This window comes from Aplidium turbinatum, chromosome 1, assembly GCF_918807975.1.
Source record: "Aplidium turbinatum chromosome 1, kaAplTurb1.1, whole genome shotgun sequence".
NCBI classification, from domain to species: domain Eukaryota; kingdom Metazoa; phylum Chordata; class Ascidiacea; order Aplousobranchia; family Polyclinidae; genus Aplidium; species Aplidium turbinatum.
Window position 1 is genome coordinate 59,447,410 of NC_137472.1, and position 12,731 is coordinate 59,460,140.

General features: G+C 38.8%; 1 protein-coding gene and 1 long non-coding RNA gene across 2 annotated transcripts; both read left to right on the forward strand.

Annotated features, from left to right (window-relative positions):
- The first annotated feature begins 1,783 nt into the window (after positions 1-1,783).
- LOC145769500 (uncharacterized) lies at positions 1,784-4,521 on the forward strand. Its single transcript, XR_014289018.1, has 3 exons — positions 1,784-1,826; positions 2,397-2,556; positions 4,365-4,521. It is a non-coding gene; the product is annotated as an uncharacterized LOC145769500 (long non-coding RNA).
- Positions 4,522-5,884: 1,363 nt separating this feature from the next.
- On the forward strand, positions 5,885-7,119 carry LOC145767924 (protein FAM200A-like). Its single transcript, XM_082579537.1, has 2 exons — positions 5,885-6,211; positions 6,385-7,119. The coding sequence occupies exons 1-2, from the start codon at positions 5,885-5,887 to the stop codon at positions 7,117-7,119; spliced, it is 1,062 nt and encodes a 353-aa protein (XP_082435663.1).
- The last annotated feature ends 5,612 nt before the right edge of the window (positions 7,120-12,731 follow it).

Here is a 12,731-nt window from a genome sequence, read left to right on the forward strand (position 1 = left end):
ATTCAGTTTTTATTTACGTTATTCAAATTTTCATTTTGGAAAAGGTTTATTCAACCAACAAAGAAGTTAGCAGCGGAAGATGTTGTAAATTTGTAACATGAGCCATAAAATGTCGGATGGGATTTTGTTCCAAATATTTGCTCTAGGCTACTCACCTAAAGCACACAAACTCCCCCCAAGTGGCTGTGAAGTCCCTCTATACTGAGCTATCATACTAGTGCATGAGATCTCGGCTGGGTTGATGAAAGTTTGAGTTTTTGGATTTTTACCATTTGAGGTTTACTGAATTTGTGAAATTAGCCTGGTGGTTCACTGATTCAAACATACTCTACTTGTGAGAAAACGTTTGGGGTTACGACAGTGATAGAATTCAAACCCACGGCTCCGACTTGACATAATCGTGCTGTCATTCTTTTTCAGAGTAAAGGTTCTAGTCACGCCATTTCTTTTACGGAAGGCCGGAATTCTGGGGTGAGAATAATAGGAATTTCATCCTCGTCAAGGCAAGTCACTATTTTTACATGATTTATTGTGGTTGTCTTTTTTTTGTTAGCGGTGGGATAGCGCAGTGGAAAAAGCGCTCGCTTTCTAATCATGCAATTCTGGTTCGACTCCCCGCTCAAGCTGGTTGTTGAAAAACATGTATTAAATTGGGTAGGCACGGTTGCTGAAAGAAAGGCTGCCGAGAGAAAGAAACTGGCCACCCTTCTCTTCTTAGTGCAGAAGGCTTAGTACAATGAGAACTTATCTTCTCATTCCCCAAAGCTCAGTATCTGAGTATGGAATCTTACCCTCATTGAGTAACTTAGTACAATGAGAACCTCATTTTCTCATCTTTCAATGCTTGGGTCAATTGTGAGACTCACTACCTTTACCTTTTTTATTTATTGTGATAATGTTGAGGCTGTTTTGGTTCGTATAGAGAAGAAAAAAAATTGCGGTTCAATTAAATATTGAAGGCTCAACAAACAGTAAAATAATGAGTTTAGTCGTTCAACATTTTCAGAAACAGTTGGCCTCTGTCTGCAGTAAGTAATACATTATAGGTATTTTTATTCAAAATGTAGTTATGTGATTTTCGTTAAGCGTGGAGCTACATATTCATGAACCTTTTTTCTGTCTGCAAGCTTTCTATCATTGTTTTACACCAAAAGGGTGACACGAGTGTATCAACATGTTAACAACAATGTTTATGTAGAATTTCTTAAACTTATAAAAGTAATACAATTTGGGTAGAGAGATTATAAAAGTAACTCTGCAATAACTTGAGTTTATAGCTGAGCAAAGAAATACGAGTTCTGGCAAGACATTACACATGTTTGCCTGTGTTTCTTTTTTGATTCTTGTTGAATGCAGCAGCAATCAATCAATACATCCATCTCGGGACCAGACGATTTTAAATGCAGTAAACGGATGGTCGTTCCAACCGTGGATGCAATAAACGGATGGTCGTTCCAACCATTGATGCCATAAACTGATGGTCGTTCCAACCGTGGATGCAATAAACGGATGGTCGTTCCAATCGTGGATGCAATAAACGGATGGTCGTTCCAACCGTGGATGCCATAAACGGATGGTTGTTCCAACAGTGGATGCAATAAACGGATGGTCGTTCCAACCGTGGATGCAATAAACGGATGATTGTTCCAACCGTGGATGCAATAAACGGATGGTCGTTCCAACCGTGAATGCCATAAACGGATGGTTGTTCCAACCGTGGATGCAGTAAACGGATGGTCGTTCTAACCGTGGATGCAATAAACGGATGGTCGTTCAAACCGTGGATGCAATAAGCGGACGTTCGTACTTATCGTGGCTGTGTTAAGGTGATTCGACATTCTCCAGATAGTTATCGCTAAAGTTTTGCATTTGAAATTCTTACCCAGACAGCAAAATCCAGCTCTTTTTACGTTGATTCAGCGTCTGCAGACGTTGAATCAGTGTGGAAATAACAGCTGTCTAGGGCCTTTACAGTGATATTTCTGGATTTTTACGTTTGCAATGACAAAAAGCTTATCACACTTGTAAAAGTCAGCTCTCCCACTTGCTTTGTCATAGAAATAAGCTAAGAATTTTGCAGCTTATTTGAGCAGACGTTTTAATCAATGCAGAAATAATAGGTTTTGCTGTCTTAGGATAAACCCATTTGCTTTCTTTGCTTGATGGTTTGAAAAACGACTGAAAATTCGCAGGCTTGGCCCTCACCAAATTATACGTTTATTCTATTTTGGCCAATTATAAAGTCTTTTATAGGTACTGTAGAATGCTCCAAGACACGACATTAAGATTTACTTTCTTGTCTTCCACTCAGTTTACTTGAAATCTTCAAGCAATACGCACCTGCACAGACAATATAGCCTAACTGAATCTAACTAAAATATGATGCTTTTTTGCAGATTTTCCATTAATTTTTTTACTAAAGCTGACCAGATTGCATTCCACATTGGAGTGCGACCAGACGAAAGTTCTGTCGTTCGTAATACCCGGGATACGGTATGGGGCAGGGAAGAAAGGGGACTTGATGGATTTCCATTCGCTAAAAAGGGCCCATTCTTGGTAAAGCTTTATTTATAAAAATATTTTGATGAAAATCTAATTCTTATCTGCTACAAAAAAACAAACAACAAGAAAGGTCATGCATGACCGACGACGGTGCTTTATAAAAAATATTGTTAATTGTATCAGACTTGTCGAATTTAGCTGTTATTCTGACGATCCTTCTGTATGCGTGTGAGGCCTCGACTTTTTATAGGAAACACGAAAGGCAGGTGAACCAATTCCACCTTTCCTGCCTCCGAAAATAAGATTCGATTGCAGAACAAAGTCCCAGACACCAAAGTTCTCAGTAAAGCAAACATGCCTAGCACGTTTACCATCATAAAAAAGGAACAAATTAGATGGGCAGGCTACGCCCACCGGATGTCGAACCATCGTATTCCTAAACAACTGCTCTACGGAGAACTGACTAACGGAAAACGCCATGTGGGTTTCGCTATCGACGTAGATTCGTGGGAAGACTTAGCCGTAGAACGACCAACATGGCCGTAGTCTTATTTATAAAGGCGCAGATTCAGCTGAGAAACATCGTACGCTATCTGCTGTCAAAAAACGAGAATACCGCAAGGCCCAAGCCTTAAACAAGAACCCTAGCCAACCATCCTTCCCGTGTCCATCCTGCAGCAGAAGCTAAAACGTACAGATAGGCCTCATCGGAGTTATCTCCGCACTCATGTACGCTGAGTGACCATAGCCTACACTAAAGCTTGATTCAGTCTCATTGGCCATCTTCGGAAACGAAGGGCGAACATTAATCAAGTAGCCTATCACTTAGTAAGTGGCCTTGTGTCCTTTTGTGTTAAAAGTGATTTTTTGTTTGATTTACCTTCAGACGTTTTGAAAGATGAAAATAAAGTAAGATTTTAAATGTTTGGTCATGGACTTCTAAATAGTAGAATCTGGACCGGAAACGCAGTGGACAACAGTAGGCCAAACAGTTGGCCAACAGTGGGCCAACAGGGTTAGTTACTTGGCTGTTGGCCCACTGTTGGCCAACTGTTGTGATCCACGGTTGTTCCACTGTTGCCACTCTCTTGTCATGAAAAAGTACTAGATTTGACTGAAAAAAACACTAGATTAAAAAAAAAACACTAGTATCATAATTACACAATCATTGACATGCACAATGTACAAAAATGACAGCCAATGGCGTTAGTGAGTGTTAAAAGTCCTTAAAATTCCAAAATATAACTGAATTTTCTTGAAAGCCCTGAAGTCATAGCTGTAGGAGAGTAAAACATTTTGGGGGGGCGAACAAAATTTTCCCAAATTTAGCCTTTGCAAATATACTGTCAAAAACGCAATATTGCTCACAATCATCTCTGAGGTAGTGTAGTCTAATAACTCCACACTCCTCAAATGTAAGCCGACGAAATGCAAGCCTACCACAAGGTACCGTAGGCTACGCTACCTACTTTAGTCTACTTTGAACACTTTTCACAGTCATTTGTGTGTATTTTTTAAAGTATTTATCCTAAATATCTCAAATTTGGTCATCATTGGGTGTAGCTAGACAAAAAACTCGAGTCCACTTTGAAAAGCATTACAAACACATTGATGCAGCCAAACAAAAATAGGTGGGGCTACTTTAAACACTGTCCAAACTTATGCACACCAACATAACGGTAAATCGCTAAAAAAACACTAGATAGCAGAAAAAAACACTAGAACACTAGATGCAACTCAAAAACACTAATCACTAGATCTAGTGGAAAAACACTAGGAGTGGCACCACTGGGTTGTTCTTCAGCATCAGATTCAAAAGATTTCTGTAACCTAAAAATGTTGAAGTCTATGTTTATTTTCAGATCGATATCTTTGCCCGATACGACTCCTTCGATGTTGCGGTAAATGAAGTCCACCAGTTCTACTACTCGCACCGCATACCGCTTGAAAATATTACTCGGCTTCAGCTTACAGATGGTGCACAATATAAAAAAGTAGAAATCTATTAAATCCTTTGCTGCTCAGCGTATACTCATAAAGGTTCGAATTAGCAAACTGTGATAATGTGATATCACAATGCAAATGATTAAATTATATAAGCGTCTTTAAAGTTTTTGATTTACAATATGATCTTACGATCTTATGTAAAAGGTTGGCAAATCTGTTGTAACAAATGCAGACCTTCATAGAATGCTAGATTTTATTAAACTTTTATACTGCATTTCCTACTGCATTTCCATTTTAGAATCAAATTAAGCAACGCGGTTAAAAATGTTGACACAAAATATATGCTGTAACTACGATGAAAACTTGTTGGTTAACCGTAAAATAAACTATTTTTTGCATTACCTCATAGTAACAAGACCAATAGCCTATCACACGGTCGTTGGACCACTCGGCATGCGACAACTTAGCAAGTGCTTCAACTCAGCATTTACATTTCAACTACTGCCCAAGTCAGCAAATGAAATTTTCACCTAGCATCGGACTAGCTGGTCATCGCTTGTTAAACTGAATTTTGCTGACTTGTGACAAGCCAAGTTTCGGCTTGCTCTGTTGTTACTTGCTATAAGTTTCATCATTTGCCAACTTCAGTCACTTTCTGAAATGTGGCTAGCTCAGTTGTCACTTGCTCAACCACCATTTGCTCAGTTCACAACTGCTAACTTCTAGGAGACTCTATCACACAAGATTAGGGTATTAGCAATATTTTCATATTGTGGAATAGGTTGATTTTTTTTTCATAATTTTCTGTAGATAAAACTGGTTGTATTGGCTTTATGCTCTATCCCAGTGTTTCTCAACCCCGAGTCCGCGGACTCAAATGAGTCCGCGGAAGGGCCTGGATGAGTCCGCGAGCACAGTTGCTTTTGCTAGTAGCCTAGTCAGTTTATATTGTATTACAAATAAAAAGTAAAGCTCACAGCTGTTTAAAGGACACGAAACTTCGTCGGCACCTAGAATCAAACCATGGAAATTTTGTTAACAAATCTCTTGAAGTATTTAAAGAAAAAGAGCATTAGGTGAAGCGAAGTCACATTGATCGCCCAACTGCTTGGGGAGGAATAGTATATTCTCACAGTCATGCAGTGCGTTCTTCTTTTGCGGTTGCATGGAAAATCGCTTGTGCAAAAGCACCTCACACAGCTGGAGAAAATTTGATTAAACCAGCATCTGTTGAAATGGCCAGGATAATGTGTAGAGATGCTGTTGCTAACAAACTGGAAATGGTTCCTTTGTCAAACGACACCATGAAGAGGCGTAGCCTATCGAAGAAATCTCAAGAAATGTTCTGCAACAAACAATCGCTGCCATAAGATGCTGTGAAAGATTTAGTTTGCAACTGGATGAGACAACCGATATCGGAAGTGATGCACAGCTCATGGTGATTGTGCGATATTTTGACACAAATGATTTCGTTGAGCAGTTTCTGTTTTGCTGTCCACTTGCTAAAAATACCACAGGAGAAGAAATATTCAAGAAAGTGGATTACTTCTTTGAAGAACATCAGCTTGAGTGGTCTAATTGCGTGTCTGTTTGGGCTGATGGTGCTCCAGCCATGATGGGAAGTAAGAAAGGCTTCATGAGTTTTGTGAAAAAGAAAAACAATAACATTTCGGTTGTTCATTGTCTTCGCCACAGAGAAAATTTGGCAACAAAGAAAATACAAGAAAATCTTGCCATAGTTTTCAAAGAGGTTGTATCTGTGGTAAATTATATTAAATCTCGTCCTTTGAACACTCACATTTCGTGCTTTGTGTGACGAAATGGGAGCGGAACTCAGTGGGCTTCTGTTCCATTCAACTGTTCGTTGGTTGTCACGAGGAAAGGTGCTTGAGAGAGTAGCTACTCTTAAAGAGGAAACCCATGCTTTTTTAAAAGTCCCTAGAGCAAAATCATGAACTTGCTGATCGCTTTCGTGATGATGAATGGATTGCGAAGTTGCTATTTTTGGCCGATGTTTTCAGCCATGTAAACCAACTGAATAGTTCTATGCAAGGAAAAGAGAAACTATTTTTTGATGTTTTGGAAAGTATTGATGCATTCAAACGTAAAATAAAGCTGTGGATGCATCGAATGAAAAGTGGGAGGTTAGCTGCTTTCCCAGGATTGAACTTATTTGTGGAAGAGAAAGATATCAATTTGGGCGTCATTCTTCCCATCTTTCTTGAGCACCTCAACACACTTCTTTCTGAATTGGATCGTTATATTCCTTGCAACGATTATTGCGGGATTTTTAATTGGGTTCGGAATCCTTTTCAGGTGTCAGCGCTAGAACTTCATTCAGATATGGACTGCATTGCTGAACAGTTGCTTGAATTGCAAAGCCGACAGATGTGGAAAGACAAGTTTAAAAAGGCTTCTTTGACTCAATTTTGGGCAAATGTGCAGCCGATGGAGCCTAGTCTTTCAGATCTTTGCAAGCAAGCTGCAACAGCTTTTTTGCCATTTCCAACCACATACCTGTGTGAATCTGGCTTTTCAACTCTGACGATGATCAAAACGAAGTATCGCAATAGACTTCAACCGGAAGATGACATCAGATGTGCACTGACAACCATAATTCCGGAATTCGATAAACTTGTCAAGCAAGTTCAAGGACAAGGCTGTCATTGAGTATGTGTTGAGTGAAAAACAGTGCTTGCTTTTTTCGTTGATACCGTATTAAACTCTCTTGGATAGAAATCAAAAAACCTATTTTTCGTTAATATATAGCTTGAGTCCGCGGATATATACGCGAGCTTGAGAATAGTCCGTGGGTCAAAAAGGTTGAGAACCACTGCTCTATCCTGTATAATTCTCTATTTCAAGTAAATGTAGGGACGCTCCCATTTTTACACATGAGTTTGTAGTGCAGCCAGCAAATTAACCTTATTTCACATTGATTTAACGTCTGCGAGCATTGAATACCTTACACGAAAAAAAAGGCCTGATTTGTTGTCTGGGATGGGTTTTGTCAAAAAGCACAACTTTCTTTTCATCATCGTTTGGAGACCGGCATGTGCAGACATTATTGTTGTTTGGTGTGGCATTGGAATTAGTGTTTATAACGTTTTGTTTATTACATGCTGATCGTGTCTGTTCTTGTCTCCATAACGTCATTGTTTCAATTATTAGTGATTCCGTTGCTAGGGCTGTAGATTAGAACGGGAAAAATTAATTTATTTTCTTATGATTTTACTATATAGTTTGATCCTAGGCTAAATCTAAATGACAGAAAGAAGTAGCCTAATATGGTTAATTTTGTACACTGCACAGCACTGATGTCAAAAAGGTAGTAGATCTTAATCATGTATAACGCCAAATTGTATTGGAATTAAGTAATGTAGAGTCAACTTTAATCACTTTTGAGCTGTAGGGCAGGGTGTTGCACACTAGGGTTATGGCTAGGAAATTGTTTTTTGCCTGTAACAGGAATCAATGAACATTTTGGTATAAATTTAGAAAATTATAATTATTTTGTTCAAATCGTAAAAAATCTCCCGCACAAACTGACTTTAATTTTATTCTTCGCTACAAATTTAATGTTCAAATATTTGTCCTTTTTGCACTTCTGGTAAAGTTCTTCCATCAATTTGACTCTCCTTTCTGCAATTATGTTAGTGCGTGGGACATCTACAACGGACTCATCCAAATTCCAATGGGTTTTAAGGCATTTTAAGGCTTCAGGACATTCGAGCTCAAAGATAGCATCAAATAATCTTTGGTATATTCCATCTTTAAACCTTTGGTTAGAAAACCAGGCTTCCTGCCACGCATTTGCGATGAATGAGCATGATATCTCCAGAGTTACTCTCCATCTAGAGATGAGGAAGTAAGCAATCATAGCATAAATGGCTCTTGAATTCCATCTAGCATTGTGTAGAGATGGAAGTCTATGCCATTTGATTAGTGTAAATCTACCATTTTCTTTGAAGAAGCGGAATGCTCTGCTCAACTCATAGAGAAACTTAAAATCATTCCTCCATCCTGGGTTTTCAACCATTTCCATCTCAATTTCTGGTTTGTAGGATTGCTGCAAGTTTTCGTAGTGTTTCACCACATCATCTACAAATTTGTAGTTGAGAGTTGGTTTTGTTAAAGACGTTGAATTGAAGAACTCTAATGCATGCTTTAAGACTTCATTAACTTGTGTTAATTATTACAACAACGCCATTCAGCCGTCCAGTATTAACAGATGTTGTGTCACATATGATCATTTTCAAATTTTTCCATGCATCATATTCATCTAATAGGTTTTCTAGATTGCTGAAAATATCTTGAGCTGTTCCACTTTCGCATTTTAGAACACCCAGTTTGATTTCTCTTGATGGACTTTTCAAGCATACTACCATACTACTACCTAGTAATGGGTAGTACCAAATTTAAGTCATAAGTAGAGTAGTTAACCGGAAACAGACATTGCAGTCGGCTGCAGCGTGGGTCGGGTGTACGTCGGAAGGCGTACACCGATGCATAGCGCTCAAGTCCGCTTTCCCGCAATGCAGGATAAAGATAATAAAACAAACAAAAACAAAACATGTTTGCCAATCTTTTTTCCGTCAAACTGTAAACAGAAATTATTCTTCTCTTTCATAATTGATTTTAATTTTAGCTTTGCACTGTTGCCATCTCTTATAACTGCTCTCCAAACACCAGATTCTAATGGTGTGGGAACACTGATTCTATCATCAGCCAGGCTAGCACAAACAACTGCTGCTTGGTTGGTTGGTTGAAAGGGAATTGCGTAGGCTATAACCAATTTTGATGCATGCAATGTAGAAAAATGCAACACTGGTTTTGACTGGGTAATATTGTCACTGTATTCTGCCATAGTAGGCTACTGTCTGCATCACTTGTACTACTCTCGACATCGTCTCATCTTCTTCAATTGGTGTGACATGATGTGAAGCCACATTGGTACTGGTACATGGAGGACTTGATGTTCGCACTCTCTTTGAAGGGTGGATTGACGATTTTGGAGTAGTTTTGTTGGTTGTATAGCCAATTTTTCCTTCAGATTCAATTTGTAGGTTATATAGCTTTTTGTCTGCTTGGCACAGCCACTCTCTTTCTATCTTGGTAATGTCAAACAGGTTTTCTGTTTCATCTTTAAATGAATCCTTTTTTTTTCTATTTTTCTCCAGTTTCTCCATCAATTTCCGTAGCTTTGAGATTATTGTTTGCTTTGTCACCGCTGGAAAGTTCAATTTTGCCCAGAGAATAAGTAATTCATCAGCTATTAGAATCGTTCTTGTTAGTATTATCCTTAGAACTCCTTGAAGCGAAGAAAACATGTCGACGAAATTTAGCGGGAAAAAAGAAAGTTAAAAGTAATCGCACCACAAGAAAACAACAAAAATTCGGGATCGCAGCGAACGTGTTAAAGTGTAGCAAATTTATTAATAGTGGCAAACCTAATCAATATTTGATTGTATTTAAACACTATGCATATAATAATAAAATAGACTCTCGGATTTGAATGTAAACTTGCGGAACCCCTAGACTTACTGGCGGAACCTGAGGGCTCCGCGGAACCCTGGTTGAAAACCACTGGTCTATATCTACAAAAGAAAGCCCATCCTTCATACATTGAAAACTGAAAAAATTTGGTGCGGGAGATTTTTGTTTAAAATTTAAACAGTCTTAACTTTTGTGAGTTTTCAAATCAGGACATAAAAGTTCATCATTTGTGACTACAGGACACACAAAATTTAGATTTTTTTTTTTCTAGTCACAACCCTATTGCACACGCCCCATTTTTCTCAAAAACAGCTTTTTTTTGTTTTTCCCGATGGGCCCCGATAGTCCGCTCCGATAGTTCAATTGGTTAGCGCGTCACTTCCGGAACGAAGAAGCTTTAAAATCAAGTGGCACTGGTTCGACTCTCGGTGTGTGCGCTTGAGCAACGCTCGTTAAGGACTGCTCTCCATTCAGAGGCATCTAATGGATGAAATAGTTCCCCGGCAACAAGACTTCAACAATCCGAAACTTCCCTCTGTCCATCTCGATGACCGGGCCTGCGTCAGTGATTCAAAGCCTCTACCAGTATGTGAAACTGCCAAGATTAAGCTCTGCAAGAAGCTTTCCCAGTCCGAGGATAAAGATTCAATCAATCAATTCTTGTGTTAATAAATATTATAAAATCCGAAGTTTGAAAAATTTCATCAACGTTTTCCCCACCCACAGGGTCAGTTTTTGTGGTCAATTTTGTAAAAAAAAATCAACTCTTTTGCCACTAGTGGAAGCTGTGTTAAAGTTATGAGTTATCATTAAATAACTTTAAAAAAATGCCCCTTGGTTCTCTAAACAATTTGAAAAAAGTTTACCCTGATTGCGCTTTTGGATCTGCAAATATGGGCATATTAGTACTCATTTTAGCTCTTTACTGCCATTCGTGGTAAAAATGTAATTTGTGTTTTCTTGGCCACTACTCAACCGGTTCGAACATAATTTGGCATGGGCTAGTCCCCTATTATGGCTTGAGGGTTTTGTTTCTGGCATTTGTTTATTGTAATACAATACCGGTACTGCAAAACATTTTCTTCATCAAATCAAGTGATTTGATTCACTAGCGTGCTGTAATAAAACCAATATTGTAATAATATTGGAAACAACGCTATGACCGTTATGTTTGGCAACGATAGTAGTAACCTGAAAACACAGCGCTGCAATACATTGGTCAAGAAAATTACAACATCCAAGTCCTTTGTTCACCTTGAACGTTTGCCACCTACATCATCCTCTACCAAATTCTACTGCCTCAGAACTTACTACCAGATTATGGTCTGGATGGGTAGGCTACTGACGATGGTGTGGATGCTCTAGACTGGGGATGGAGTGTAGACAATAATCAGATGGTTCCAATCATGACGGACATGAAAGCTGCCCCAGACAACCTACTGAAAATGATACACTGTAATTGCGAATCGTGTCCACCTCACTGTAGTTGCCGGAGATATGGGCTACCATGCCATGCTGAATGTGGACCATGCCAAACCGGTTCATGTGTCAACCCTTACAGCAATCACGTAGGCTAATTACAGAGGATGACATCGAGAGTGACAGCGATGAGCTTTAGTAATACTTGATCCACGTGCTTTTTTTACGCTGGTTATGTCAAGAGTCTACTGTAGGCTACAGTGTAGATGACCACATCGTATGAACTCTTTATGCCTGCTTTATTTACTCAAATATATATAGAAATTCACAGGGTTTTTTAATAACCAATACATTGTTATTGTTCATTTTTAATTGTTTTGGCAGCCATCTTGAATTTATAGGCTAGGAGATAATTCAACAATAATTCTGAAAATGATCTCAGTGACTTCACAGGGTATAAAAACCTAGATATAGACACCAAAACTACATGTTTTGGTCATATGATGACCAAGTTATGGTCAATTTACTGTTGTTTTATTGGTTTGGCGGCCATCTTGGATTGCCATATTGAATTTATAGGCTATCAGGTAATTCAACAATTCTGAGAATGGTCTCATTGACTTCACTGGGTATAAAAACCTAGACATAGACACCAAAACTACATGTTTTAGTAATATGATGACCGAGTTATGGTCAATTTACTGTTATTTTAATGGTTTGGCGGCTATCTTGAAAATAACCACTTTCCGGAAGTTGGATCCCTTAAGATTTTGAATATGTTAATACTGACACCCAATACTAATCAAACCAGTTGAAAAACCTTTTGTTGCGATTTTTTGGGGTCAAACCATATAGCCTATTGCCCTACCGTACCTAAATCAAATATAGTTTTTAGGATCTAAACTTGACAGCCTGTTTCACCTAAACCAGTGGTTCCCAACCTGGGGTTCGCGGACCCCTTGGAGGTCCGTGAGAAAGCATTTGGGGGTCCGTGATTACCTTGATGAATTTTGGAAAAAAAAGCGATCTTTTCACTTTCATTTCTCTTTTTAAATGCAAATGTGTCAAGCTCAAGCCCTCGAGAATAAACAGTACCGGTATGCATTAAATAAATCTCTGCTGCTGCTCCTCGCGTGGTTGTTACACATTGCTTCTTGCACAGGTAGGCCTACGCCTTAGCAGCAAAAACTTTACCAGCAAGTCTCAAGGAAATTCTGACGAATTGCGTGAAAGTCGTTACTTTCATCAAAAGCAGAGCTGTAAACCACCGTACTTTTAAAGCGCTCTGTCAACAAGTAGGGTCAGATTACGAAGTACTTTTTGTATCATTCTGAGCCTCTCTGAGGTACGTTGGTTATCTAGAGAAG